At 55.6% G+C, this 24,874-nt stretch overlaps 1 protein-coding gene across 8 annotated transcripts in view; it reads left to right on the top strand.

Moving 5' to 3' along the window:
* Positions 1–3,101: 3,101 nt before the first annotated feature.
* ITGA3 (integrin subunit alpha 3) overlaps positions 3,102–24,874 on the top strand; it is a 32,896-nt gene continuing 11,123 nt past the window's right edge. For 2 of the 8 annotated variants that reach the window (XM_089901106.1, XM_089901105.1), the window contains exons 1-15: positions 6,829–7,430; positions 14,573–14,700; positions 15,021–15,100; positions 16,888–17,137; positions 18,643–18,729; positions 19,093–19,300; positions 19,759–19,955; positions 21,627–21,715; positions 21,842–21,978; positions 22,146–22,232; positions 23,178–23,245; positions 23,321–23,457; positions 24,054–24,203; positions 24,295–24,392; positions 24,690–24,837. In XM_089901106.1, coding sequence (XP_089757232.1) covers positions 7,225–7,430; positions 14,573–14,700; positions 15,021–15,100; positions 16,888–17,137; positions 18,643–18,729; positions 19,093–19,300; positions 19,759–19,955; positions 21,627–21,715; positions 21,842–21,978; positions 22,146–22,232; positions 23,178–23,245; positions 23,321–23,457; positions 24,054–24,203; positions 24,295–24,392; positions 24,690–24,837 — 2,070 coding nt within the window. In that variant the 5' untranslated portion in view covers positions 6,829–7,224. Of the gene's footprint in view, positions 3,294–3,555; positions 4,513–6,753; positions 6,790–6,828; positions 7,431–7,795; positions 8,045–14,572; positions 14,701–15,020; positions 15,101–16,887; positions 17,138–18,642; positions 18,730–19,092; positions 19,301–19,758; positions 19,956–21,626; positions 21,716–21,841; positions 21,979–22,145; positions 22,233–23,177; positions 23,246–23,320; positions 23,458–24,053; positions 24,204–24,294; positions 24,393–24,689; positions 24,838–24,874 lie in introns of those variants that run through there. The other 6 variants (XM_089901104.1, XM_022558040.3, XM_089901108.1 and 3 more) reach the window with 5 other exon arrangements.

The raw sequence follows: 24,874 nt of genomic DNA, 5'->3' as shown, positions 1-24,874 counted from the left end.
CTGTGATCCTGGCAGGAAAGGAGAGGGCCATGAGGAGGAGGAACGTCTGCTGTCTCCCAGATCAGAGTCCAGAAGGGTGCCCTGCCTTGCACATCAGACTCTGGGTCCCCAGAGCAGGCTTGCACCTCCCCGCTCCGTCTGCCTTGTAATCTACTCTTTAGCTCACTGAAACTTGCAAGCAGATTTCAAATCAGCGGCAACTCGCCCCACTGCCCTTCTTGCCGCTGCTGGCCGCTCAGGGGTGAGGTCCCAAGTGAGGGGCTGGTTGGGGACGGGGCGGTGCTGGGATGAGGGGCGAGAGCTGGGAGGAGGCTACAACCTGCGTTACTCGGGGCCCTGGCCCGTCCGGAGCAGGCGGGGAGGAGGAAGTGAGTCAGTGGGCACAGCAATTCATGCCTCAGAATTCTGACTTTCCTTTTCAACCCACTGAGCCAAGACGTTTGTCCCAACAGGATCCTGCGGTGGGGGAGGGGAGGGGAGGGGAGGAGAGCAAGAGGATATTTATGAGACAGAGCTGGCCTCTCTCTCACTCGCCTCTACCAGGTTCACTTTTTTAGGGCCATAAACAGTATGTGGCCAACTGAATTCAGCCAGACATGCAGCGGTTGAAGACCTACTGTGTGTGAGGGACTGTCATGGGTGCTGGAGACACAGGTGTAATTGACAGTGGGCACAGCTAGTACTTGGTGAGCGACTTCTGGGTCCCAGTTCTGCCGTTTTTCAACAAACCTGTGAGTCTGGTATCTGTGTCCAATTTATAGTGAGGAAACTGAGACTAAGAGGTGAAGGGACTTGTCCGAGGTCACGGCCCTATCAGTCTATAATCATACCATGAGCCCAGCCTACAAGTCAGTGCAAGGCCTGGAAGATGCACGAGTGATTACGTGTGTGTGTGTGTGTGTGTGTGTGTGTGTGTGTACACAGGGGTGCAGGGGGCAGGGGTGAGGGAAGGAAGTGAAAACTCATGAAAGATTTCAGAGAACAAGTGGATATTTTCCAAGTGAACAAGGGGGTGTAGGGAGGCAGAGGTATCGGCATGTGCAAAAATCAAGTGGCACGGACCAGCCCTGGCGTGTCTGTGGAATCCTGCCAGGGGCAAGGCACTGCGACAGAGGCTGTTACAGGGGAGCAGGCTGTGGGGACAAGGGGGAGGTGCTGAGCCCGTTCTGGATGCTCAGAATCTGGGAAGCCTGTGGGTGGCCAGCTGGAGGTGACTGGCAAGGGTTGAACATCAAGGCTGGAGCCTGGAGGTGCTTGGGTGGGGGTCATCAGCATGGAGGAGGATGGTAATGCACAAAGGGTGATCTGGGGAGGCAGAGGGATGAGCACAAACAGCAGCCCAGGGTGGGCTGAGGAATCTCGCAAGGGGGTGAGGGTGCTGGGCAGAGACAGTGTGGGAGGAGGGCCAAGAGAAGGTGCAGAGGGCAGTCAACAGGGTCACTGCTGCCACCCCAGAGAGGTCAGGGGCAAAGGACCAAAGACTACTACTGGGCGTGCCCCCCAGAGGAGGCTGGTTCCCAAGTGGATAAGGTTTCAGTGAGATGAGGGGGCTGAAACCAGGTTGGGGAGGTAGAAGGGACCAAGACAACCCAAGGGCAGAATCCCTACTCCAGAGAGAGCAGACAGGTGACTGATCTCAAGGATGTGACTTCTAAGCTGTGTGTGTCCTGGAAGAACAGAAGGCAGCCAAGATGACTGGGGGATGGGGGAAGCAGGGTGCCTGGAGGAGATATTCACACCTCTTGCACCTTGGGCATCTCAGTATTTTCAGCCATAAAGTGGGAGACATCTCCACCTCATAAGGTTATTAGAAGATAACATACATAAAGGGTGGGACACACAGTAGGTGCTCAATGAACGTAAGCTTCCCTTCTGAATTCAAATGTTCATAAAACATTCAGAGACACATAGTCACATAGGCAAACAGGTGTGAATGTGCAAGGGACCATGTGCACAGATACATGTTCCAATCAACATGTATATAGGAGTGCTCCACAGACAACCACACACGGCCCTCCATCCTTAGCAGTATCTCTAGGAAGTTAGTAGGAGTGTGTGGAGGAGGTAGATGAATCCCCCCACCTGTCCAGATTTCCCACCTGGCCAATAAGAACCCTGCCAATAAGAAGGCATCTCCCCAAGAAATGGCAAGGCCCTAGGGGGCTGGTGACTCAGCTCAGCTGGGGCTACCAAGTGGGTCCCCGTGGCCTCCCAAACTTGAAGAAGCCACCTTGGCATGAGGTAGAGAATGCTATAGAGTCCTAATCTCCCAGCCAGGAGGGCAGGGCTTGTGCAGCAAGGCCAGGCCATGGCGGGCAGCAAGGGGACCATGGAGAGGGTTGAAGGAACTAGAAAGACAAAGGGGTTGGCCAGCAGGGATGTTTCCTGATGTCTGCAGCCTGCTCGCCAGGCCCCTGTGGGGGTCACTGCCCATTTATCCCTGGAACCCCTCTGCTCTTTCCCTCCCCCACCCGCTGCATACCCCACCACACATGTACCTGAAGTCCAAGTCAAATCAGCGCCCTGGGTCCTTCTCACTCACTCTCTCCCTCCCTCCCTCTGCCCCTGCCCCTGCTCAGCCCACTTCACCCATTGCCTAAATTATTACAGCAGCCCCTTCCTGCTCCCCAGCCCAGTTCGTCTTGGCAATGCCAGCTTCACGCTGTAGCCAAAATGTTCTTTCTAACACCCCCATTGTTCCATAATCACCAGCCCTGAAACATAACGCAATGTTTAAATTTGAGAGCTTTCAGAACGTGAGGCCAGGATGAAACCCTGGCCTCCTGAAGAAGCCCTCGTTCATCTTTGAACCCCTGAGGGTTCTCAGCTCTGTGCCAGTACATAGCAGGTTGTCAAGGAATGCTTGAAACTGACAGATTCTGAGCCAGAGAAGTTGCCTGGCCTGGATGTCTTTCCTCCCCCACATCTGGGGCACAGGAGAAGGGAAATCTGATAAACCCATTCATGCTTCACTGCTCCCCGCTCCCTCCCCCGTAATTTGCATTTTCAATTCAAGTCAGAGATAGAGACCTGAGTCTTAGTTCCATAGCTGAGATTTGGTCCATTTAGTTCAAGGAATATTAGGAGCCTTGGGACACAAGGGATGCCAGGTGAGGAATAATAAGGGATTCCTTCCAGCCTTTCGTTTCATAGATGGGGAAACCGAGGCCTGGAGGAGGAAAGGAACTTGCGCAAGGTGAGAGGGCAGAAGACAGCCTGCATCCAGCCCTCGAGGAACCACAGTTCCACTCCATCCATATCTCTCCATCTCTGCACTGACCTTCCTATGAGAAGTGAGTGAGCAAGTGGTGTGCTCTGGGGCTCTGGGAGAGGGAGATGGGGAGGGGGGGAAGTGTTGTGTGTGGGCGGGGGGAGCAGCAGAGGAAGGCTGGTGTGAACACAGCAGGCACTGAATAAATGGAAGGTGCCTTTACAGAATATGACGTTGTCATGTTACAACTGGGAAAACTGCACCCCAAGTTAGGCCCCAACTCTTCTGCGTTCTTCTCTTGAGGCTCCCTCTTGCTAATAATCCTTTCCTTCTCACTTGTCCAGATACTCCTCCTCCAGGAAGCCTCCCTGACTCTACAGCAGAACCCACAGTTCGCGTGTTGTCATGTTTGCCCACAGAGGCAGATGGACCCCAACCAAGATCTGGTTCAATGTCAAGACTGATGATGCCACACGCACACTAAGAGGGATTGAAAAGGTTGATTATTTACATAACTGAGGTCTCTGGAGGAGCAGGGCTGGCTTCTCAAAACAGGTCCAAGATGGCTTGAGAGAGCGAGGAAGGGAGATTGGCCTGGGTTTTTACTGTGGTGAGGGAGTGAGGCCAGGTGAGCATTTGTGAGGAAAGTGGCTTGCATGGTTCGAATCTCCCATGGACGCCAAAGGAGGCAGCACAGCACCCAGGCTTTCTTTTTTTTTTTTTTTTATTACCAAGCTATGAGCTTGTCCAGGTGGGAGGCACAAGGGGAAGAGGGAGAGGGGACGGCTTAAAAGGTGTCAGCAGTCAAACATCGAAAACTGGGCTCAGACTCCTCATTACACATGTTATTCTCCTTGTTTACATTTCTAGGTGGGTCCCTTCTCCACAGGGAAGGGTTGGCATGGGTCAACTGAGGGGTGAGATGAGGTTGTGGGTGATAACGTCACTTACATCAGAGGATTCTGGACCTTTGGCATGAACTGGGGATTTCTCTTTCTGCATCTCTCCAGCCCAGAGACCCCTCCAGTCCCTTCATCCCTCCATTCCCATTCCATCTCCCCCAGATCTGTCTGACACTCCCCCACACTCCTTAGCTTGGGCCCTCCCCCTACCAGGCACCCGTGCTCCCGCTCCCACATTCCCTCTGGACACTCCCCCAGAGTGGAAAAACCATTCCTCATCCCTTTCCTGCTCCCAGCCCTGGGATCGGACATGCTGGTCATTCCTGTTTGGGATGGCCAAAGAGATAACACCTGGCATGGAGCCCATCTGTCATCACAGAACTCTCAAAGCTGTTTCAGGTGGGGCCCCTGTCCACACTGAGTGTCCACCCTGGCCCCTGGGCTCCTGGCCCTGTCTGTTTCCTCCTTCTCTAAGAATGAGGTAGAGGACCCAGCAGCCAGCTGGAAGGAGAGCAAGGTAACTGTTCAACTTCCATCCAGGTCAGCTTCCTGTTCCTTGGCCCCGCATGTCCTAACCCCTGGAGACTCTGGGCCACAAAGCAGACCATGGAGAGAGGCTGGGCAGCTCTGGGAGTCAAAGCTTGGGAACAAATGCTGCTCCAAGGGCAGACAGGGATGAGTGTCCTCCCCAAACACCGCAGAGAACGCTGCTATCACAGCTGCTTTTGTTTAGGCGAGTCTGGCTTTCTGACCAACATCTGGAGTTTGTCTCTTAAAGACACAGCTGTGGCCAGTGGCCTCCAGTCCTAGCTCTACCTCCCATGAGCTGCGTGACCTTGGACATCCATGTTCCTCCTTAAGTCAAATGAGGAGTCAAATGAGGCCAGGAGAATATGAGAGTCTGCAGGTGAAAGGATTCATAAGCACAAGTTCATCTCGAGTCCCTTCCCAGGCTCTGAATCTAATTCTGCACTCCTAATTCTTTGAATTTAATTTTGTACTCCTAATTCTTTATCTTTTTCCTTAAAGAGGGCTCCAAATTGTAGCTTCAAGGCCCCACAAAACCTAGATCTGCCCTGAGTATGGTACAAATGTTAATTATTAGCATAAGTGGTCAAGAAGGGCCCTGGGCTCAGATAACACAGGATTAAAATCCGAGTTGCATAGCCTTCAAGTTGCTTAACCTCCCTGAGCCTCAGTTTTCTCATCTTAAAACAGAGGTAACACCTCAAAGATTGCCGTGAGAATTTAATAATATTTGTGGGCTTCCCTGGTGGCGCAGTGGTTGAGAGTCCGCCTGCCGATGCAGGGGACACGGGTTCGTGCCCCGGTCTGGGAAGATCCCACATGCCGCGGAGCGGCTGGGCCCGTGAGCCATGGCCGCTGAGCCTGCGCGTCTGGAGCCTGTGCTCCGCAACGGGAGAGGCCACAACAGTGAGAGGCCCGCGTACCCCCAAAAAAAAAAAAAATTTGTAAAGCACTTAGCATAGTTTCTGCTGTACAAGCACTACTATATGGTGGTTTTCTTATTATCATAAACTCTCAGAGATAGGGGCTCTAAAATGAATTTCAAGGAAGTAAGAGCTGAGAACTGAACTCCTGGACCAAAATAAGAAAGCTCCTTTAGCCTAGAAAAAAGAATGGTCAGGGGAAAAATGGGTCTTTGTGCTGCAATAAGGGAAATCTTAGTCAGACTCAAGAAAATACAGAGTGATCTCTTTAAGTTTCCTTTCCGTTCGATTCTTCTGCGGGTAACCAGGCCTTTGGGCCCTGCCCACCTAACTCCTCCACCTTGGCGCCACCCACTACACACCAGTGGGGGCTGGAGTACCCCCCCCCCCCCCCCGCTGTCTCCAAACGCTCGATTGGAGCCTGCGTGGTTGGAGAGGGCCTTTGGAATTCTGCTGGGCTGGGCCCTGAAGGCAAGGGTGGATGAGAAATGGGTCCAGTCTGGGCCCAGCTCCCTGGCCACGCAGACACTCTAAAGAGAAGGGACTTCTTTCCACATCTACCGGACATCCATGATACAAAATAGATATCAGAAGGCGCAGCCCTTTGGGGAAACACTGTCTTGTTGGTAATTACAGTTAGCGATGCGTGGTTATCACCAATGCTAAATATCTATATGATTTTGTTGAGCGACCACTCCCAGCTCGGATCAGGGTGGGTGGGAGCGAGTGGGCAAAAGAAAGAAATCTTGACAAGGACGGTGAAGGGCTGGGTACGAGGAAGAACGCCCAGAGACCGCTAACCTTCTCTCAGGGGCTCACAGCGCGGCGGAGGCGAGGGCATTCCAGCCAGTGGCTTGCGGATGTCGGCTCCCAGATGCGCCGACGCCGGGGCCCTCCAGCCGGACTCACAGAGGTGGCCGCGTCCGGAACGGCCTTTCCAGCAGCTGTAGCCTCCGCAGCAAAGCAGCGGGACAAATCCCACCCTCCGGCCCCGCCCGTCCAATCCATCTTGCTCGGGAGGCGACGCTTCTCGGGAGAAACAAGGGGCGGGGAGGGGTAATCCAAGCCTTCGGGGGCTCCGGACAGGTGTTTGGGGGAGAGGGCGGAGCCGGGTTAGGGAGGATGGAGAGGGAGGGGCGGTGCTGCCCCTTTAAGAGGAGGCGGCCGAGCCGGGACCTTTTCTCTTTCCCCGGAAGGAAAGCCTAGCCCCGGCTGGGCGCGCAAGGTGGGGAGGTGCGGGGCTGGGCGTGGAGAGGCGGGGCGCGCGCGGTGGGACCCCTCCTTCCCGTCCTCCTTGCGGTCGACAGGTCTGCCTGCCCAGATCCGCTGCCGAGCCCGGATCGGAGGCGACAGTGCGGCCAAGTGGGCGCGGCCGGCACGAGTTGGGGGGCAGGGTGCCCGGGGCAGGGGGGCGGTGACCCGGGACAGTGCAGGCGGGAGAACAGACCCGCGGACCTCAGAGGGGAATCTGAGAGCTCAGACCGTGAACGGACGTGAAACTGGCCAGGGCTGGGGGCCAGAAACTGATCAGCGCTTCGGGGTCAACTAAGCGGACGCCAGAGTGTTCTCCGGTGGCGCGGGGGAGCAGGTGAACAGGTCCTCACTCCCAGCTCCACGCCCTCACGCGCTCTCGCCCGGGCCCCGGCTCCCGTCCGCAGCCATGGGCCCCGGCCCCAGCCGCGCCGCCCGCGTCCTACGCCCGATGTTCTGCGCGCTCGCCTTGATGGTGGCCGCCAGCGACCGCGTCGCCTCCGCCTTCAACCTGGACACCCGATTCCTGGTGGTGAAGGAGGCCGGGAACCCGGGCAGCCTCTTCGGCTACTCGGTCGCCCTCCATCGGCAGACGGAGCGGCAGCAGCGTTACCTGTAAGTGAAACTGGCCGGGGTGGGGTGGGAGAGTGTGTGAACAGGGTGCGGATCCCGAGTGGAGTCCAAGCCCTGGGCCAGCTGGCTTCCAGGCTCGCAGGCCTCCAGCTCTGGGGAGCGACGATTAAGGGAGCGGGGACCTAGGCAGCCCTTCTGCTGCCGAGGCTTGGCGGGAAGTAAAGGGATTGGGTGTGGGATGGGGGGCGGTAGTTATTGGCAAGTGCTGACCCGGCCAGAACCTGTCTAGACTCAGCCCCTCAGGCCTTTAAACCTCTCTTGAGAGTAGAAGTGGGGTCCCCGTTTCCTGACCCCCCTCCCATTCAGTGAACTGGGTGCTTAGTATACCGAATGCCTCTTCTCTCCAGGGCTGGGAACTGGGGAAAACTGCAAGATAAACACCTTTCCCCTTTCCTGGGAAGAACCTACGGGGACATGCATTTAAGCCCGCCCCCACCTCGCACATAGTCTGCGGCCCGCCAGCCACACCCTCGGCAGAACCACACTGAAGGGCCTTCTCAACTGCTTGGCGGTTGGAGAGTGAAGTGATGGGCGAGTCTGGGCGTTTGGAGCTGTCCAGGCGCTCCTTCTGACCCCTTGAGGATGCAGAAGTAGAAGTGAGAGGAGCTGCTGTCCCGACTCCTGCTTGGTCTTCTGCAACCTACCCCCACCCCCAGCAGTGATGCCCTCCCACCAGACGTCCTCCTCGCATTCCACGGATTCATGTTGAATCTTCAACCCTGAGTGTGTTTGTTTTGGTCTCAGGAGGGAAATAGTGTTTTTCTCTTTCTTCTGTTCTCCTTCCCCAACAGCTGCAAGAAGGAGGAGAAAGAGCTAGGCAGAGGGGAGAGAGGGGAAGGAGCGCATCCAGCTGCTTGTGTTGCCACCCCCGCCCCCCTTAGTCATGCCCAGTGGGGCATGTCCAAGTTTGAGAAGTTTCTCTGCATGGGCTCAGCGTGCTGAGGTTGGCAGTTAGGGGAAGAGGCCGCTGGGGAAGGTGAGGCTGCCCCAGGAGGGAAGGTTGTTAGGACGGGACAGGCAGGCCCTCTTTGGGCAGTAGCCCTTCTGGTTGACCTACCGAGATGTCAAACCCTGCTGAGCAAGAGGACATGGTCAGATAAAGGGTGTGTTGAAGCCCTTCTCAACTCTGGCTGGAACCTGCAGAAACTTGAGGAAGTTGCAATGTCCAAAGTTCAGACTGCCCCAGCCTTGTTCCCTGCCCTCCTGGCCCAGCCCCTGCCCAGGCCACCTACCTACTTGGCCTCAATTCCATCTAGCTTCTGCAGAGGCTAGGGCCACCACACCCTTCCCAGCCTGGCCCCAGCAGCTGCGGTCTGGCCTTAGCCACTCTTCCATCTTTTGGAGACCCTACCTGATCACCAGCACACATTTCTTATTGGTGCTCTTTCTGCCCCAGCCCAGAAAAAGATTCTCAGCTGAATCTGCATGATATGAGGCAATGGAGTGTAAAGAGAATATCAGAAAAGCAAGGGCAAATAATGGAAAGCTGGAGTAAATAATAGATTCTGTAATCACACACACCCCCTTTTTTTTTCGCTGTGTGACCTTAAGCAGGATATTTCTCTTCTCTGGGCCAGTTTTCCCCAAGGAGAGGTTGGGTCTGGATCTATGTACTCCTTCCTGCCTCTGTTGGCAACTTGGCACTGTGGAGAAAGAAGAGGCTCCCAAGTCCCATTGCCAGTTTCCTGCCTTGAATCTGTCACTAATACCTGAGTCTTAATTATCTTACACGTCAGGGGGAGGGGAGCCACATGCCTTCTTCATGGGGTGATAGTGGGCTTTTAATGAGATAATTTGTGTAAAATGCTCTGCATCTGCCTTCTTCTCCCAGCGGCAGCTGAGGGCTCTTGTGCTGAAGCTGGGACCTGGATGCGCCCTCACTAACCAAGGACCTCACCCAAGAGGGCTGAGCAGAGGGGTCCCACTTTTCTTCCTGGGCAACTAGAGATGGCATTAGGCCTGCCAGGAGCCCAGAAGTTTCTAAAACTAATGAATCTCAGAGAGGCAGGTAGTCTAGATAGCGTTCTGGGTGACTCACTTGGGTATCCTCAGACTTTTCCAGGGGTGGTTCTACATCTTGGGTCATCTCCTCATCTCACTGAATTCTGCCCCATGACCCTTTGGGACAATCAGCTGGGCCAGCTGGGCTTAGCTACAGCCAGCTGTATAGCCAGATGTAAACAGCTTTCTGAGTGCACAGCTCAGGGCATCCAGCAAGTCAAGTGGCAGTTTTGTTAGCTTCAAAGTCCCTTTGGAAAAGGGGGAGGGTTCATGATCCTGAACAAAGTCTTAGCCTGAAGTTCACTGAAGGTTTTCAGGAGATGCAGGGATCCTGGAAAGTGTATGCAAAATCTTGCGTATTTGTGCATTGTTCTGGGGCCTGGAGGAGGGGAGAGCATAGCTTTCGTTATATTCTCAAAGGTGGCCTTATTCCAGAAATGGTTAAAAACCCAGGTGTGTCTTTGTTCCCCATCACCTTCATCTCTAGACTGAGGTTCCATGCCCACAACATCAGAGGCTTACTGCAACCCCAGCCCCGATTTCGCAGCCTCTGGAGTGAGGGGTCAGGAGCAGGACAGGGAACCAAGGTTCTTTGGGCTTCTTGGTGAGATACCTGAGGACCCCTGGGCGAGCAGAGGGGCTATTCCTCGGGGAGATGGTCACTGACCTCCCCCCCTTCCCCCAGCACCTGTTCTGTCATTCCCTCCTGGGATTCCAGGTGTCCTGGTCCGGCCTGACCTTGTGGGCTATGGGAGATACCTCTGGGGCTCTTGCCTGGAAATGAGGGTGTCTGGGATGCCTGGGGCGGGGGTGGCTGCAGCTCCTGGAAGATGAGGTCATACCTGAGGTAGGCAGGAACTAGGCTTACTTGCTCTCCTAAAACATGTTTCCCTGGGCAGGGTAGGCACCTGGCAGCCTCCAAGGCTCATGCCAGAGGAAATGGGCATAGCAGCTGTGGCTGCAAGCAGAAGGCGTGGATGCATAGTGTCCTTTTTCTCTGGCTCTCTCCAATGACCAGGCCAAGCCAGAGAGCTTAAAACTGGGCAGGAGGTAAGGGAAGCCTGATCTTGTAGAAAATGAAGTGAAAGGGGCTTGGTCAGAACTAAACAAAGAAGGAAGAGGATGGCGGTAACAGCAAGGGAGATTGAGGTTAAATGACATGAAGAATGCCCTAAGGGATCAAATGTGGAAAAATACTAAGGAGCCAGGGAAAGGGAGAAGAAATGAGAAAAACAGCCTTGTTCTTTATTATTGGAGGCTTGAGCAAGGCCTCTTTCTCCTGTCCTCTCTCATTCTCTCACTTTCTCCTACTTGTTGCTCTGATTCTAAGGCTGAGTCGCCAGAGGGGAAAGGGAGCTGGGGGGCAGCGTAAGGAGAAGTAAGGCAGGGATTGAGAGGACTGCAGTTTCAGCGACCACAGGAGAAGCCTCTGGGGACATGGCTAACTCAGTCAGGAGGATTAGCACAGAGCTGGGATCCAGGCTTCTGAGAGCTGCCCCCAACCCACCCCAGGGCTCAGAGCTGGAGTGGGCCCCCTCCCCAACTGGCTTCCTGGCCTAAGGAGTAAGGCATGGGGGCCCGCTGGACCCTCATTGTTAACTGAAGTCTTTCCACTGGGGCTACCCCAGTGCCTTCCTGAGGTGAGGAGTCTGGGAAGTTGAATCCTCCAGGCTGTTTCTCTGAGCATCACCCCACCCCAGTATCCCTCAGGAGGCCTTCTTCTCTGGGGTGAGCCAGCCTGGTGCCCTGACACCCCTGGGCCCCATTCCCCTGCCTCCTCTGATTCCACTGCTTTCTACCTGGCTGTTTCATTAGCTTTGAACTGCCCCAGGAAGAGTGATGGGGCAGGAGTGAGAAAGTGCTTCTCCAGAACTTGGAGCTCAGGGGCCTCCACAAAGGCCGGGAGGGGCTGTCTGGCCGGAGCCTAAGGATGGGGTGAAGAGGCAGCTGTTTGAAAGCCCTTGCGAGGTCATTTTATTCATCTCCCTACCTCCTGGAAAGACACCTACTCCCACCCAGCCCAGCCTGACTCCAGGAAGGAGGCAGTCCGGTCTCCCTTCCTCCTTGCTCCAAGAGCTGGGCACAGCATCCCACTTCTGGCTGCTGCTGGGAGGGTGACCTCAGTGGTGGTTTGAGAGGGATCAGCTTCTCGACTCTTTGATCTGGACCAGATCCAACAGCAGGAGCAATGTGCTCATTTGCATAGTAACTTACATTGATTTACATACCAGTAAGATCTTTCCCACCCTCTGGATTTTCCCACACCTGACTGTGGCTGGAGGAAGCTGGACCCGGCCCTCTGTGCACCCTCCTTCCCCCATCTACTCCCAGTCCTCTGGCCGTAGACCCATTGGATCCTGGGCTGGGAGCCAGAGGGCCTTAAAGGGCCTCTAAGCAGGCCAAGTAGGAGCTAAAAATACTCCAGGGAGGTGGGAGGTGCTCCCTGTGGAATCTCTGAGGAGGGAGGGGCCTGGGATGCGGGGGCTGGGATTAGGACCCTGCCCCACTGCCCATCAATGGGCACAAGGCTGTTGCGGGGTGAGAGTGGAGAGGGTATAGGTGGTAAGGGGATTTATGTCAATCCAATTGCTATTAATGCCCAGCTCTGCCTGCTCTGTACCACAGGAGGCAAAGAGGCGGGGACCCTCAGGCCACTCCCTCTAAGATGAGGGAGCTGGGAGGGCGTGGCCACCCTGTTCCTCAGCCACCTCCCACCCTGACAACTTGGGCCCAGAGAGCTGTAGGCACGGCAACACTTCCCTTGCATTGCACGCCCTGGAATGCAACCTGGGCTCTCCAGGGACCCCTTGCCCACTGAGGCCTGGACCCACCCCTTCAAGGTCATTGTAGCCAACCCCCAGCTGCCACCTCCAGCCAAATCTGGGCTCCCACCCTCGAAAGACTAGCTGCCAGTACCCCACCCCCACCTGACTGATGGCCTTAGGCCGTGGATCCTCTGCCCCATCTGAACACCTGAACTAGTCTGCTCTGTGCCTGTGCTTCAGGTCCCCTAACCCAGTGGGGCAGAAATTCCTGGGTCCCCGGAGCAAGGCCTGGGGGTGTGCTAGGGCCAGTCCTGGTGCCACAAGAAAGCAGAACGACAGTGCTCACGTTGGCCTTGGCTTCATAGTCAGGAGGCCCTTTCAAAGAATGAACCCACTTTTTCCCCCAACAACCCTGGAGGGTGCTGGGACAGCTGCTGTCCCATTTTACAGATGAGGCACTCACAGCTCAGAGAGGGAAAAGAAATTGTCCCTTGAGGCAGAACAAACCTAGAACCAGGCCCTTCAGCTCCAAGGCTGAGATATTCCTTTCCCACAGGCAGCAGCTCCCCTCTCGCACCTGTCAGGCTGGGGGCAGATGCCCATGGGTGGTCAGGCAGCGGACTCGCTAGGCGCCCTACCCAGCCCAGACAGAGGGTGACTAACAGGGCCTGGCTGCCACACTGGCCCCCTGCCAGCCTTCCTGCCGGAGCTCCCAGCCCTGCTCTGCTTAGAGAAGCTATACCCCTGCCCCCAGGAACCCTTCCCCAGGGTGAGGTCTGAGCTGAGGTGTGAGGTGCAGGCAGAGTCCCCTTCCCGGCACCCCCAGGCAGCGCATTCCTGACACCCAGTGGGCCGAGGCACCCAGGCCCTGGCATGCCCAGGCCCTGCCCTGCCCACTCCCTGCAGCCCTCACTCTCAGGTCCCAGGCGGGAGCTGCAGGCAGGGCTGTTGCTCTGCACGTCCAGACTCTGGCAGGGGGCCTGGCGCCCAAGTTCTGAGCTGGGCGCCTCAGGTGACAGCATTGCTGGGGCCAGATGGAGGGGTACCTACCTAGGAGGTGCCTGCCACCCAGGAGGCTGGGGCCAGCAGGACTGAGGAGGTGGTCTTGGCAGAACATCCAGAGGCTGCAGACAGATGGTGCTGGGAGAGCAAGGGGTGGTAGAGCTGGGTTCTCAAACTGTGGTGTGAATTTTTGGGGTGCATGTTAAATAAGCAGGTTCCAGGGCTCCACCCCCAGATTCAATCCAGGTTGTCTGTGGTGGGCTGAAGAATTTGCCTTTTTAACAAATATCACAGGGATTTTTGATTCTGGTGGTCCAAGAACTGTCTTTTGAGATAATATTTCAAAGCTGATCACCCGCCTTCCTCTCCTCTAGTCACCTCTCTGGTATGGGAAGGGCTGCTTAGAGCCCTAAGAACCCTTGCAGAGACTTGCAGTTGGTGTCCCTAAGTAGGGGTTCCAGGCAGGCTGGGGACAAGGTGATTTATAGTCCTCACCCATCCCTATTCTCATGCCCACCAGCCAAGAACTCTGCCCCGGGGCCACACTGTCCAAAGTGTCAGGTACCCAGCTTCCCTGCCACCACCCCTATACCTCATATGTCTGTCTCAACAGGGTGGGGAGGGGGAGAGTAGACATCGCCCAGGTCACATAAGGGCCCTGCTGACCTCAGCTCACCCAGCTCTGGTTTAGGGTCAGTTGTCCTTTCCTGCCCACATTCTTCAGTGCCCGCCCCCGGATCTAAGTCCTCAGATGTGGCTCAAAGAGGTAGGACCAGGACTCCTCCAGCCTTGCTCTCTTCCCCTCTGGCTTCATCTCAGAGGCCAAGCATTCCTTCCCAAACCCAGATCTGGCCATGTCGCTCCCTTGCTTGAAATCCCTCCGTGGCTGCCCTTCCCACCCTGCCTCTTGTCCCTCCCCGTGTTTCTGGCCTCCAGCTGTACCGAGGGCCTTGCAGATCCCTGAGTCACTCTCTTGCTCATGCTTCCCGGCTCTTGCACAGGCCAGACCTTGGCCTACAGAGCCCCTCCTCCCCTCCTTCACCTGGTAAGCCCTGGTCATCAGACTCAGGCCAGGGTCCCCTCTTCTGTGGGCCTCCCTGATTGCCCCCCACGCAGAGTCTGGGCTGGTTTGCTCCCTGCTTTCCTCTCATGAGGCGCTGACCGCAGGTGTCTGTCTCCTTGCCTGCCTTCCCCTACCCTGGGCACTCCTCGAGGGCGGGGGCGGGGAGCCATTCATCTCCAGACGGCAGAGCCTGGCACAGAGCGGATGCCCGGCCCATGCACGTTGAGCAGTGAGTTGTTTGAAGCGGGCTTTGGGGGCTATGGGCCCGGGTCTACCTACCTTCTTGCCCCCAGGCTCCTGGCTGGCGCCCCCCGGGACCTTGCTGTGCCTGATGGCTATACCAACCAGACCGGTGCAGTGTACCTGTGCCCACTCACCGCCCACAAGAACGACTGTGAACGGATGGACATTGCAGAGAAAAGTGAGCAGAGGGCCTGGGAATGGGAGCTGGGTCAGGAGCCTGGTGGAGGGCGTAGCACAGAGAGAATGACTGGAAGAGACAGAAGGCTCACCTGGGTAGCTTCTAGTCCCTTCTTGTCCGGCTGGGAAGAGGGAGTCCTAGAGTAGGACCAGATGGGATTTGTAGAGCTCGGACTATGACGGGCTGGAGAAGGCGGGGAGGGAGGGCTGCCCTGCTGGAGTGGAAGATCCGGGAGGGACCAACCCCTGCCCCCTGGGTGCTCTTGATGCTGGGAGGGTGGGGTGAGGTGCCCTGGCTCACGACCCCTCCCACGCCCACAGGTGACCCTGACCATCACATTATTGAGGACATGTGGCTCGGGGTGACTGTGGCCAGCCAGGGCCCTGCGGGCAGAGTCCTGGTAAGTGGGCGCTCGCCGTCGGTCCCCCCCTCCAGCCCTCTCCTTCGTCTCCCAGGAGCTTCGGAGGGAGGCAGAGGGCAGGAGAAGGGTCCGTTGTGCATGAGCTGGAGCCTTGCAAATGTCCATTTCTGTGGCTGTATGTCTCCACGGCATGTGTGTCCCTTCATCCTGCACTTGTAGCAGGGGGTGGGGGTGGGGAGGGTGTCTGGCGCTCTCCAAGGGCCAGCCTGGGTCCTGTCTGAAGCACCCACTGCCGCCCCCCCCCCAGGGGGTGGTGTTCACCCTTCGTAGGAATGAGCTGAGGGAACTGTGAGATGGAAAGGGCAGAGAGGGCCTCAGGCAGTGCGGCCTGGGCGCGCTCCTTCCGGGGAGGCCGGCTGGTGGAAGAGGCACAGCCCTGCTGCCCCAGCTCACCCGGCTGGGGTTTGGGGGCCCCCTCCCCGCTGTCAGCTGTCACCTCCTCAATTTCTGAGTCCCAGATAGACAATTTATTTTTCATCTTTAAATTCATGTAACATTTACATACAGTGAATGTACAAATTTTGTTTCAGTTGCGTTTTGACAACTGAACTGCGTTTATACAACTGTGTAACCAACACCCACTAAAGAAATAGCATATTTACATCATTCCAGAAAGCCCACTCCTTTCCAGTCAACCATCACCCCCATAGCCATCACCTTTGGATCGCGTTGTGATTTCTGTCACCTCTGAACACTGTCATAAGCTCTGGGTTTGACCCATTCACTGAAACACCCTTTCTAGTCTTTTGTTAAGGATGGTGTGGGTCCAGGTTTCCACTTAAGTCAGTTCTAGATCCTGGGTCCTTCAGCAGTTTTCTGCTCACCCATCCATTCATTCAGTCCGTTTTTGGTGAGCACGTCCTGTGTGCCCCGCACTGAGCCCGCACTACAAACTTTGTAGTTACCCGGGACAGGCTCAGGCCAGCACGAGCGTGGGTTTGGCTCACGGCTGGACGGGGACACAGACGGCAAGCAAACAAAAACTAGGCCTGGTTCTGGGTTTCCCCTGGCCCCTGGCTGTTTTTACAAATACCCTATTCTGATTGATTTGCCCAATAACTCTTTATGGAGCACCGCCCATGTGCAGGGAGAAGCTTCAAGAGAGGAAGCACAGCCTGACACTTAGGAGCTCAGAGCCCGGAGCCCGACAGCCTTCGTTAGAATATCCCCTGCCTCTCTCTAGATGTGAGATCTTAAGCAGGTTTCTTAGTTCTCTGTGCCTCAGTTTCCTTATCTAAAATGGGGAAGATAATTATCCCTACTCCATAGGGCTGGTAGGAGGCTTAAAAGAATTAATATGTGAAGAGCTCAGACTTGTGTCTGGCATATAGTCAGCACTCAGTAAGTGTTATAGCCGCTGCTGCTATGGTTGTTCTAATATTGACCTTTCATTAAGAGGGCGAGGCCATCGGGACAGCAGAGAAGCAAATTCCTAACCTGCTCTGTGTCTAGCTCCTTTTAGACCCAAGGGCCTGAACCCCACATTCTCTCATCCTTTTCCCTTTTCGTTTTGCCAAGATCCCTAAGCCACTCTCAAATCCAATACCTTCTGGTCTTCCAAAAGTGTTCTCAGGCTTCAGAGCAGATTTTTGAATTCTGGAAAGGCAATGCAGGTCCAAGCACCACTGTGGGAAGAAAGAAAAGCTGGGAGACCTCTTTCCACTCCCCTCCTGCAAAGCCAGAGGCACACAGGGCTGTGGAGACACTGCTCCTGAGTCCCTGCCGCGGGCTCAGCTGTGTGCGTTGGTGGGGGTTGGGGTCCCCAGGTCTGTGCCCACCGCTACACCCAGGTGTTGTGGTCGGGGTCGGAGGACCAGCGGCGCATGGTGGGCAAGTGCTATGTGAGGGGCAACGACCTGGAGCTGGACCCCAGTGATGACTGGCAGACCTACCACAACGAGATGTGCAACAGCAACACCGACTACCTGGAGACCGGCATGTGTCAGCTGGGCGCCAGCGGCGGCTTCACCCAAAACACTGTGTACTTTGGCGCTCCTGGTGCCTACAACTGGAAAGGTGGGGACCGCGGGGCAAGGGGAGAGGGCAGAGGCCACCACCCCTGTTAGGCCCGAGGGCAGCCTGCCAGAGCCTCCACACAAGAGGGCAGAGGACAGCATTCGTTTGCCAACACCAGCAACTACCTCGACCTCTGCTATTTTAAAGTGCTTACTAGGTACCAGAGGCTTTACACCTATTATCTGAATTAATCTTAAAATACGAGTATTATTATACTCATTTTACAGAAAACTGAGCCTCAGGGAGGTGAAGTAGATCACCCAAGGCCAACAGTAAGTTCTGAAACCTGTATTGGAATGCAGGTCCACCATTTAAAAACTTAAAAAACAAAGCACGTTCCTGGTACGACTACTAAATGGTACAGTAAAATAAAGAGGAAAAGTGCCCTTCTTCTCCCCCATCTTCCTTGTCCCATTTCCCAGTGTATACTGCTAAGTGTCTTGTGGATCCTTCCAGACTTATTTTAGAATGTATAGGTATCTTCACACACACACACACACTCACATTAAACATACTGTTTTGCTACTTCCTTTTCACGTATCGATAAACTGTGGGCATCTTTTCACGTCAGTACATACAGGGCAGTCTTTTGGGAGGGCTGCAGAGATCTCCTTGTATCCAAAGTCATGCTTGTATCTGCCACACCACATACTGCCTCTCAGGATTCTGACGGCTCACACCCCCTCCACCTGCCTCTCTCCACCACATAGGCTGTAGCAACAGTGGCGCCTTTTCCCTTCCTGCACCTGCTATTGCAGAACCAACAGGCAGAGGGAGCCCAGAATCTGCTTTTGCTTTTTTTCATTGCAGTATAGTTGACATACAATATTTTGTTAGTTTCAGGTGTACAGCATAGTGATTCAACATTTAAATACATTATAAAATGATCACCCCTATAAGTGAAGAAACAATCTGTCCCCATACAAAGTGATTACATTATTATTGACTATATTTCTTATGCTCTATGTTACATCCCAATGATTTATTTATTTTGTCCTCTTGACCAACAGGTAGCGCAGGGCGTAGTCACAGCTCTGGGCTTGCCTGAGGCCGAGGCCTCTGCTCACTCTGCTAGTCTTACCTCCCACCCCTTGGTCCTTTAGAATCTTGGCAGGGCCACAGGTACTCTCCAGCAGCAGCCCTGGGGAGCAGGGTAGGGGTAGGCAGCCCGAGTTTGGGGCAGGATTAGGAGGATATAATGGTGTGGAGTCTGGCTTCGGTGTCTAGGGTGAGGGAAATGTCATCCAGTATCTGGGTGCCTGGATGACTGGATTCCAGCTGGACAACTAGCTCTCCATCCCTGAGCCTCACTTTTCTCATCTGCAAAATGGGGGTCATCATTCTACCTCACAGAATTGTTAAAATAAAGAGGAAGTGATTTGCAAATGGCAAAGTACTCACAAATAAAAGGGGTTATTATTATCCTTATCTGGAGGTGGGGGGCCTGGACATAGTGGAGGAAAAGAGTGGTGACTTATACTCCCCCTCCTCAAATCCTCTTGAAGGAAACAGCTACATGATTCAGCGGAAGGACTGGGATTTATCCGAATATAGTTACAAGGACCCAGCGGACCAAGGCAACCTCTACATTGGTGAGTCCAGTTGTGGTGGCCCTTTGGGTGGAGAGGAGGAAAGGGGCTCAGTGGCCCTCTCACCTTCGGTGTCTGGTGGAAGAGTGAGGCCAGGGTGCAGTGCGACTAGTGGCATTTAATTCAGCTAGCACACAGTTATTGAGCACCACCTGTATGCCCCCAAGATGCAGAGTCATGACCCTCGTGGAGCTCACGGTCCAGTGTGCAGGCAGGACTGGGGGGGCTGGGCATCCAAGGTCCACCTTCTTGCCCAACTTAGAATAGAGGAACAGAAGATAACGGGGGGATATTGGGAGGTGGGTCCAGAGTAGAAGGGGACAAAACTTACTGGAGCCTTGATTGACCACCTTCCCCGCTTCCCAGGCTACACGATGCAGGTGGGCAGTGCCGTCCTGCACCCTACGAGCACCACCATTGTGACGGGTGCCCCTCGGCACCAACACGTGGGCGCTGTCTTTTTGCTGAGCCAGGAGGCGGGTGGAGACCTGCGGAGGAGGCAGGTGCTGGAGGGCAGGCAGGTGGGCGCCTATTTTGGCAGTGCCATTGCCCTGGCAGACCTGAACAATGATGGGTGAGAATCCAGGGACGTTTCTCTGGGGCTGGGATTATGGTGAGGGGGGCGGGCTTGCCCAAAGCAGGGCAGAGAGATGGAGGTTTGCAATTGTGCATTTCTTTGCATGCTGTTTGCAGGGATTTGCTAGTCAATTTTGCATGTTGATCTGCAATCAGACTTTATGGGATTCTGGGTATTTGCATGTCAATTTCACGAGGCTTGCATCTCCTCGTCTATGCCTGTCATCTGTATGGCTCTAGTGGATGTGGGCTGTTTGGGTGTGACCTGTGTCTACATGGCTTCTCCACAACGTGTGTTTTCTATTAGACGGGTCACAGTGACGCTTCCTTGTCCTTCCCGTGACCTATGGCCAGAGGCGCCATTTGTAGAGTCACGTGCCCTGCCTGGCACAGTTATGTCTGCTAAACAAGAGTTATGCTGCATGTCCCATCTCCACCTTCTTCTCTCCTGTGCAGGTGGCAGGACCTCCTGGTGGGTGCCCCCTATTACTTTGAGCGGAAAGAGGAGGTAGGGGGTGCCATTTATGTCTTCATGAACCAGGCAGGCACCTCCTTCCCGGCCCACCCCTCCCTCCTTCTTCACGGCCCCAGTCGCTCTGCCTTTGGCTTCTCCGTGGCAAGCATCGGTGACATCAACCAGGATGGATTCCAGGGTATGAGCCAGCACTCCTGCCCCAGCATCCACTGACTGAGAGCCAGCTGCATACCAGGCTTGACAGGGTCCGAAGAGATGACAGGCTGGGGCCCAGGTCTGGGGAGCTCACAGAAGTGCTGGAGAGACAGCGTGCAAAGGGAGCCCCCACAGAGGCGAGGCTTGGTAGACCTCCTGGAGGAGTGGACGTACCACTGGGCATCAAAGGCTGGGCTGAGTGTACACAGTGGAGGGAAGAGAAGGGGCACAACATGAGTGTGGTACACTTGCCTGATGTGCTCAAATCTAGTAGGTGTGGGTTGTTCACATCAGAGATGAGGCTGGAGAGGTAGTGTAGGGGTGGGGTGGCCGCTTTGAGAGCCAGGCAGAAAAACTAGGGCTTTATATTTGGGTTATGGCAGAGCGGTGTCCAAAAAGATTTGGGGGCAGGGATTTGATATGATAGCTTGGCACCTTGCAAGATGATTCTGGAGGGAGATGTGGGATGGATGGATGCGGGGAGCAAGGCTGGGGGTGTTAAGATCAAGAATATAGTATATCAGGTGTGGGACGTTAAGCGCTGGGACAAGATAGACGTCCCAGATATAGGGGATGTCATTCGTGCTCTGCAGGACTTGGGGACCAATCAGACCTGGTGTATCAAGGAGAGGGACAAATCAAGGGGTTGAGCCTGGTTGCCACGGGAGCACCTGGCGTATGTGTAAATCACTTCTCTGACAACCTCAACTTCCCAGAACATACCTGAAAACCAAAAGGAAGGCAGAGGCGCCGCTAAAGAGACAAAACAGGTGCTAGAAAGTCTAGTTAATGAAGCCCAAGCACTTACTGATACAAGAGTTGCCCAGTTGTCACTCAGGACCTACTTCCTTTTCCTTTTCTAACAAGCTTGGCTTTCTGGTTACCGAGACCTTATCAGGTCAAAAGCAGAAAACTAGAAAGTTTAAGAACACAAAACGTTTTAGATTTATTTGTGCAAATAATGTTTAGAATTAAAAAGCCTGGCCATTTTAACAAGTAAAGCTCACTAGACTGCTGTGATGATAATCCCAGCCCCCACAGGGAGACACACATGGGCTTAGAGGCTCTTCTCTACTCCTCGGCTGTGTGACTTCGGGTTTCCTGAGCCTTTTTTCTCATCTATGAAGTGGGGACGGTAGTACCTACTGCCAAGAGAAAAAACAAAAAAAAGTAGTACCTACTGCCAGTACTCTTGTGAGGACTGGATGAGATGAGTGCTTGATAACTACCTGGCAAAGTCACCAACGGATAACACCTGCTTTTGTGACCCTGCTGGTAAATGTCATTAGAAGAACCAGGCGTCTGGAGGGGCGGTTGGTGGGGGAGAAGGAAGGCACTGCAATAAGGGAAAACAAACAACAGCCAGTGGTCAGAAATCTGGGGTTTAGGCCTGCTGGACACATTAACTTGCTTTGTGACTTTGGGTAAGTCACTTCCCTCTTCTGGGCCTAATTTCCCTCATATAAAAGAGGCAATTGGGTGCCCAGTGGTCCCAGTTTTAATCCTGAGCCACAGAGCTCTGTTCCCTGATGCTCTGAGCACTGTCTGACAGGGAGGTCAATGCCATGCTGGGCTCTGTGGCCTGGAGCACAGGGTCGGGGAACTGTGGGGCCCATAGTACACGGGGTGACCCTGTACTGTCTCTCCTCCCCAGACGTTGCCGTGGGAGCCCCTTTCGAGGGCTTGGGCAAAGTGTACCTCTACCACGGCAGCTCCAGGGGGCTCCTCAGACAGCCCCAGCAGGTATGGATGGACAGGGACGGAGGGGCCCTTCCTCCTTTCCCTCATCCACCCCTCCCTATTCCCCCTGGGCCCCGCTCCCTGGAGCCTACCCCAGAGCCTGTCCCCACCACTTCCCTCTGCCTCCAGGTAATACACGGAGAGAAGCTGGGACTGCCTGGCTTGGCCACCTTCGGCTACTCCCTGAGTGGGCAGATGGATGTGGATGAGAACCTCTACCCAGACCTGCTGGTGGGGAGCCTGTCAGACCACATCGTGCTGCTGCGGTAAGCCAGGGCAACAGTGGGTGGGGGCCTTTCTCTCCTCCATCCCTGTCTGCACGGAGCCCCAGCTCTGTCCACCTTCAGCATCATGTCCGTGCAAACCTGAGCCCCGACCCCAGCCTGGCCTGGGACAGGCCAGAGGCATTGATGTCTGTGGGTTTTCCATGCAGGGCCCGGCCTGTCATCAACATCCTCCACAGGACCTTGGTGGCCAGGCCATCTGTACTGGACCCCGCACTCTGCACAGCCACCTCCTGGTGAGACCCTCAGGCCCCACTCTGCCCACCCATTCCTCCTGATGTATGGGAAGACTCTCCCAAAACCCTCCCCTGGCAACTCCTGATATCCCACCATTAAAGGGTTGATTCTTGGGTAAGCATGGCCCTCCCTACCCAACCTCATTAAAAAGCAAAATTCCTTGCAGGAGGTCATGGGTGAATTGGGGGTTGGGGCAATAGGGCACGGTGGTTGACAGTGGGAGCTCTGACTGCCTGGTTCAAATTCCAGGTATGGCCATTGCAGTGGTGGGGATGGGCTCTGGGGGGTGAGATCCTGCAAGGGGAGGGAAGAGAAATACACTTAGGCGATGGGATGTGGGGAAGGAGAGAGAGCCACCTTGAGCAAATTAATCTCTCCGAATCTCAGATTCCTTGCCTATAAAACAAAGTTAATAACCAATTCACAGGGCTGCTATGATCATCAAATGAGATAATATACAAATAGCCCTTAGCATGGCTCTCTATAAACCCTAAGTGCTCAAAAAATGTTAGTTGCTAAGATGGTTACAATAATGATGGTGATGACCCCAAGGTCTGTGTGTGAATGAGGGTACTGGATCAGAAGGCAGGGGGAGACAGGGCAGGGAAGTGGGGGGCGGGGTGGGGAGGGAGATCTGGACTGGGGATCCTGCCCAAGACTGGGCCGGGCCAACAACTGACTAATGGCTTCAGGCAGCTCCTGCTCTCAGGGCCTCCGTTTCCCCATTGGTGCCTCTAACCCTGTTTTCTATGGCTCTGATGAGAGTAGGGAAGGAAGGGGCCAGGGACACCCCAGCCCAACCCTGTGGACTCCCCAGTTTTGTCCCTGCCTTTTCCCTGAAGGGCCCTGTTCCGCCTTGCCCAGGAAAAGGGGTGAAAGCCAGGGCCTGGATATCTGGGTCCCACTGTGACCAGACCCTCCTCCATGTCCCCCACCCTCAACAGCGTGCAGGTGGAGCTGTGCTTTGCTTACAACCAGAGTGCCGGGGACCCCAACTACAGGCGGAACATCAGTGAGTGCTGGGCTGCAGGGCGAGGGGGAGGGCATGCTCACCTGGTCTCTTGCTGACCACACTGTGCACCTGCAGCCCTGGCCTACACTCTGGAGGCCGACCGGGACCGCCGCCCACCCCGGCTCCGCTTTGCACGCAGTCAGTCAGCTATCTTCCATGGCTTCTTCTCCATGCCCGAGATGCGCTGCCAGACGCTGGAGCTGCTCCTGATGGTGAGGGAGGGGCGAGGGGTGGCACATGGGCTCCATGGCCCCAGGAAGAGGTAGCCAGAGTCCCCAAGGTCAAGGGTGAGGGAATGAGGTCTCCCCAGAGACAGAGGTGGCAGGTCGGCCTGGAAGGCCATAGGTGAGTAGAGGGTACAGTGCACAGCACCCAGCCCATGGTAGAGGAGAGAGGAGACCCTTGGAGTGCGGATGGGGGCCACAGTGAGGGGTGTGACATTCTCGCCTCAGCTCACCCCTGGGGAAAAGGCATCCGTTAGTAGGGGCAGGCTCAGGCTCTCTCTGGGACATCAGGGTGAGAAGGGAGAACTCAACCTGGGAACCCCAGGGATGAAGGGAAGCTCAACCCTCCCCCCAGAGGGATCCCTGGAGAGGAGGAGCCCCACCTTCTCACTTGTGGGTCAAGGTGGTACCAGTGGGGTCAATTTGGTGATCAGACTGGAGGGGGTTCAGCCTTACAGCGGGTTTTCAGGGTTGAGGTGGGGTGGGGGCCTTCAGCTCCTCCCTAGGGGTTTAGGATGGTGTGAGGATTCAACTTGGTTTGGAGGGCAGTACAGAGCTGGGTTCAGCGCACCTTCCTTTCCCAGGACAACGTCCGCGACAAACTCCGACCCATCATCATCTCCATGAACTACTCTTTACCTTTGCGGATGCCTGAGCGCCCCCGACTGGGGCTTCGGTCCCTGGACGCCTACCCGGTCCTCAACCAGGCGCAGGCTCTGGAGAACCACACGGAGGTGGGTGGGGCCGAAGGACAGGGACCCGGAGAGCTGTGGGGCCAGAGGGCGCTGTGAGTGGTGGGACCTCCACGCCTCCGACCACCCCCAGGTCCAGTTCCAGAAGGAGTGCGGGCCGGACAACAAGTGCGACAGCAACTTGCAGATGCAGGCGGCCTTCGTGTCTGAGCTGGGGCAGCGGCTGAGCAGGTGCGCTCTGGACCGCGGGGATTGGCCAAGGGTGGGGCGGACTTCACTGGCTTTGGGGAGTTGAGGGGCGGGGCCCTATTGGTCTGGAAGAGGGGAGAGAACTGGTAAGATCTGAGGGGAGGCGTCTCAGAGAGAGGCGAATCGGAGAGGAGGGACCTTAATTAGCGGGGTGGGAGCTGTTAAGACTGGCCTTCCCTGGCCAGAAAAGGGGCTTTCTTCTGGGGGCGGGGCCTAACAGGTCTGGGGCGGGCCCGGGGGCGGGGCTTTGGGCTCAGCCCGGGGCTCCTCCCCTCTCAGGCTCCCGTACAGTAGAGACTTCCGAAAACTGCTGCTGAGCATCAACTTGACCAACACCCCAAGCCGGGAGCGGGCTGGGGAAGACGCCCACGAGGCGCTGCTCACCCTGGCGGTGCCTCCCGCCCTGCTGCTGTCCTCAGTGCGCCCCGTGAGTGCCTTCCGCCCCCTCGGAGCCCAATCACGGC

This window comes from Delphinapterus leucas, chromosome 19, assembly GCF_059928025.1.
Source record: "Delphinapterus leucas isolate spDelLeu-1000000601 "Yukka" chromosome 19, BTC_Dleu_Yukka2, whole genome shotgun sequence".
In the NCBI taxonomy this organism is placed as follows: Eukaryota; Metazoa; Chordata; class Mammalia; order Artiodactyla; family Monodontidae; genus Delphinapterus; species Delphinapterus leucas.
This window is presented reverse-complemented; position numbering and strand designations above follow the sequence as displayed.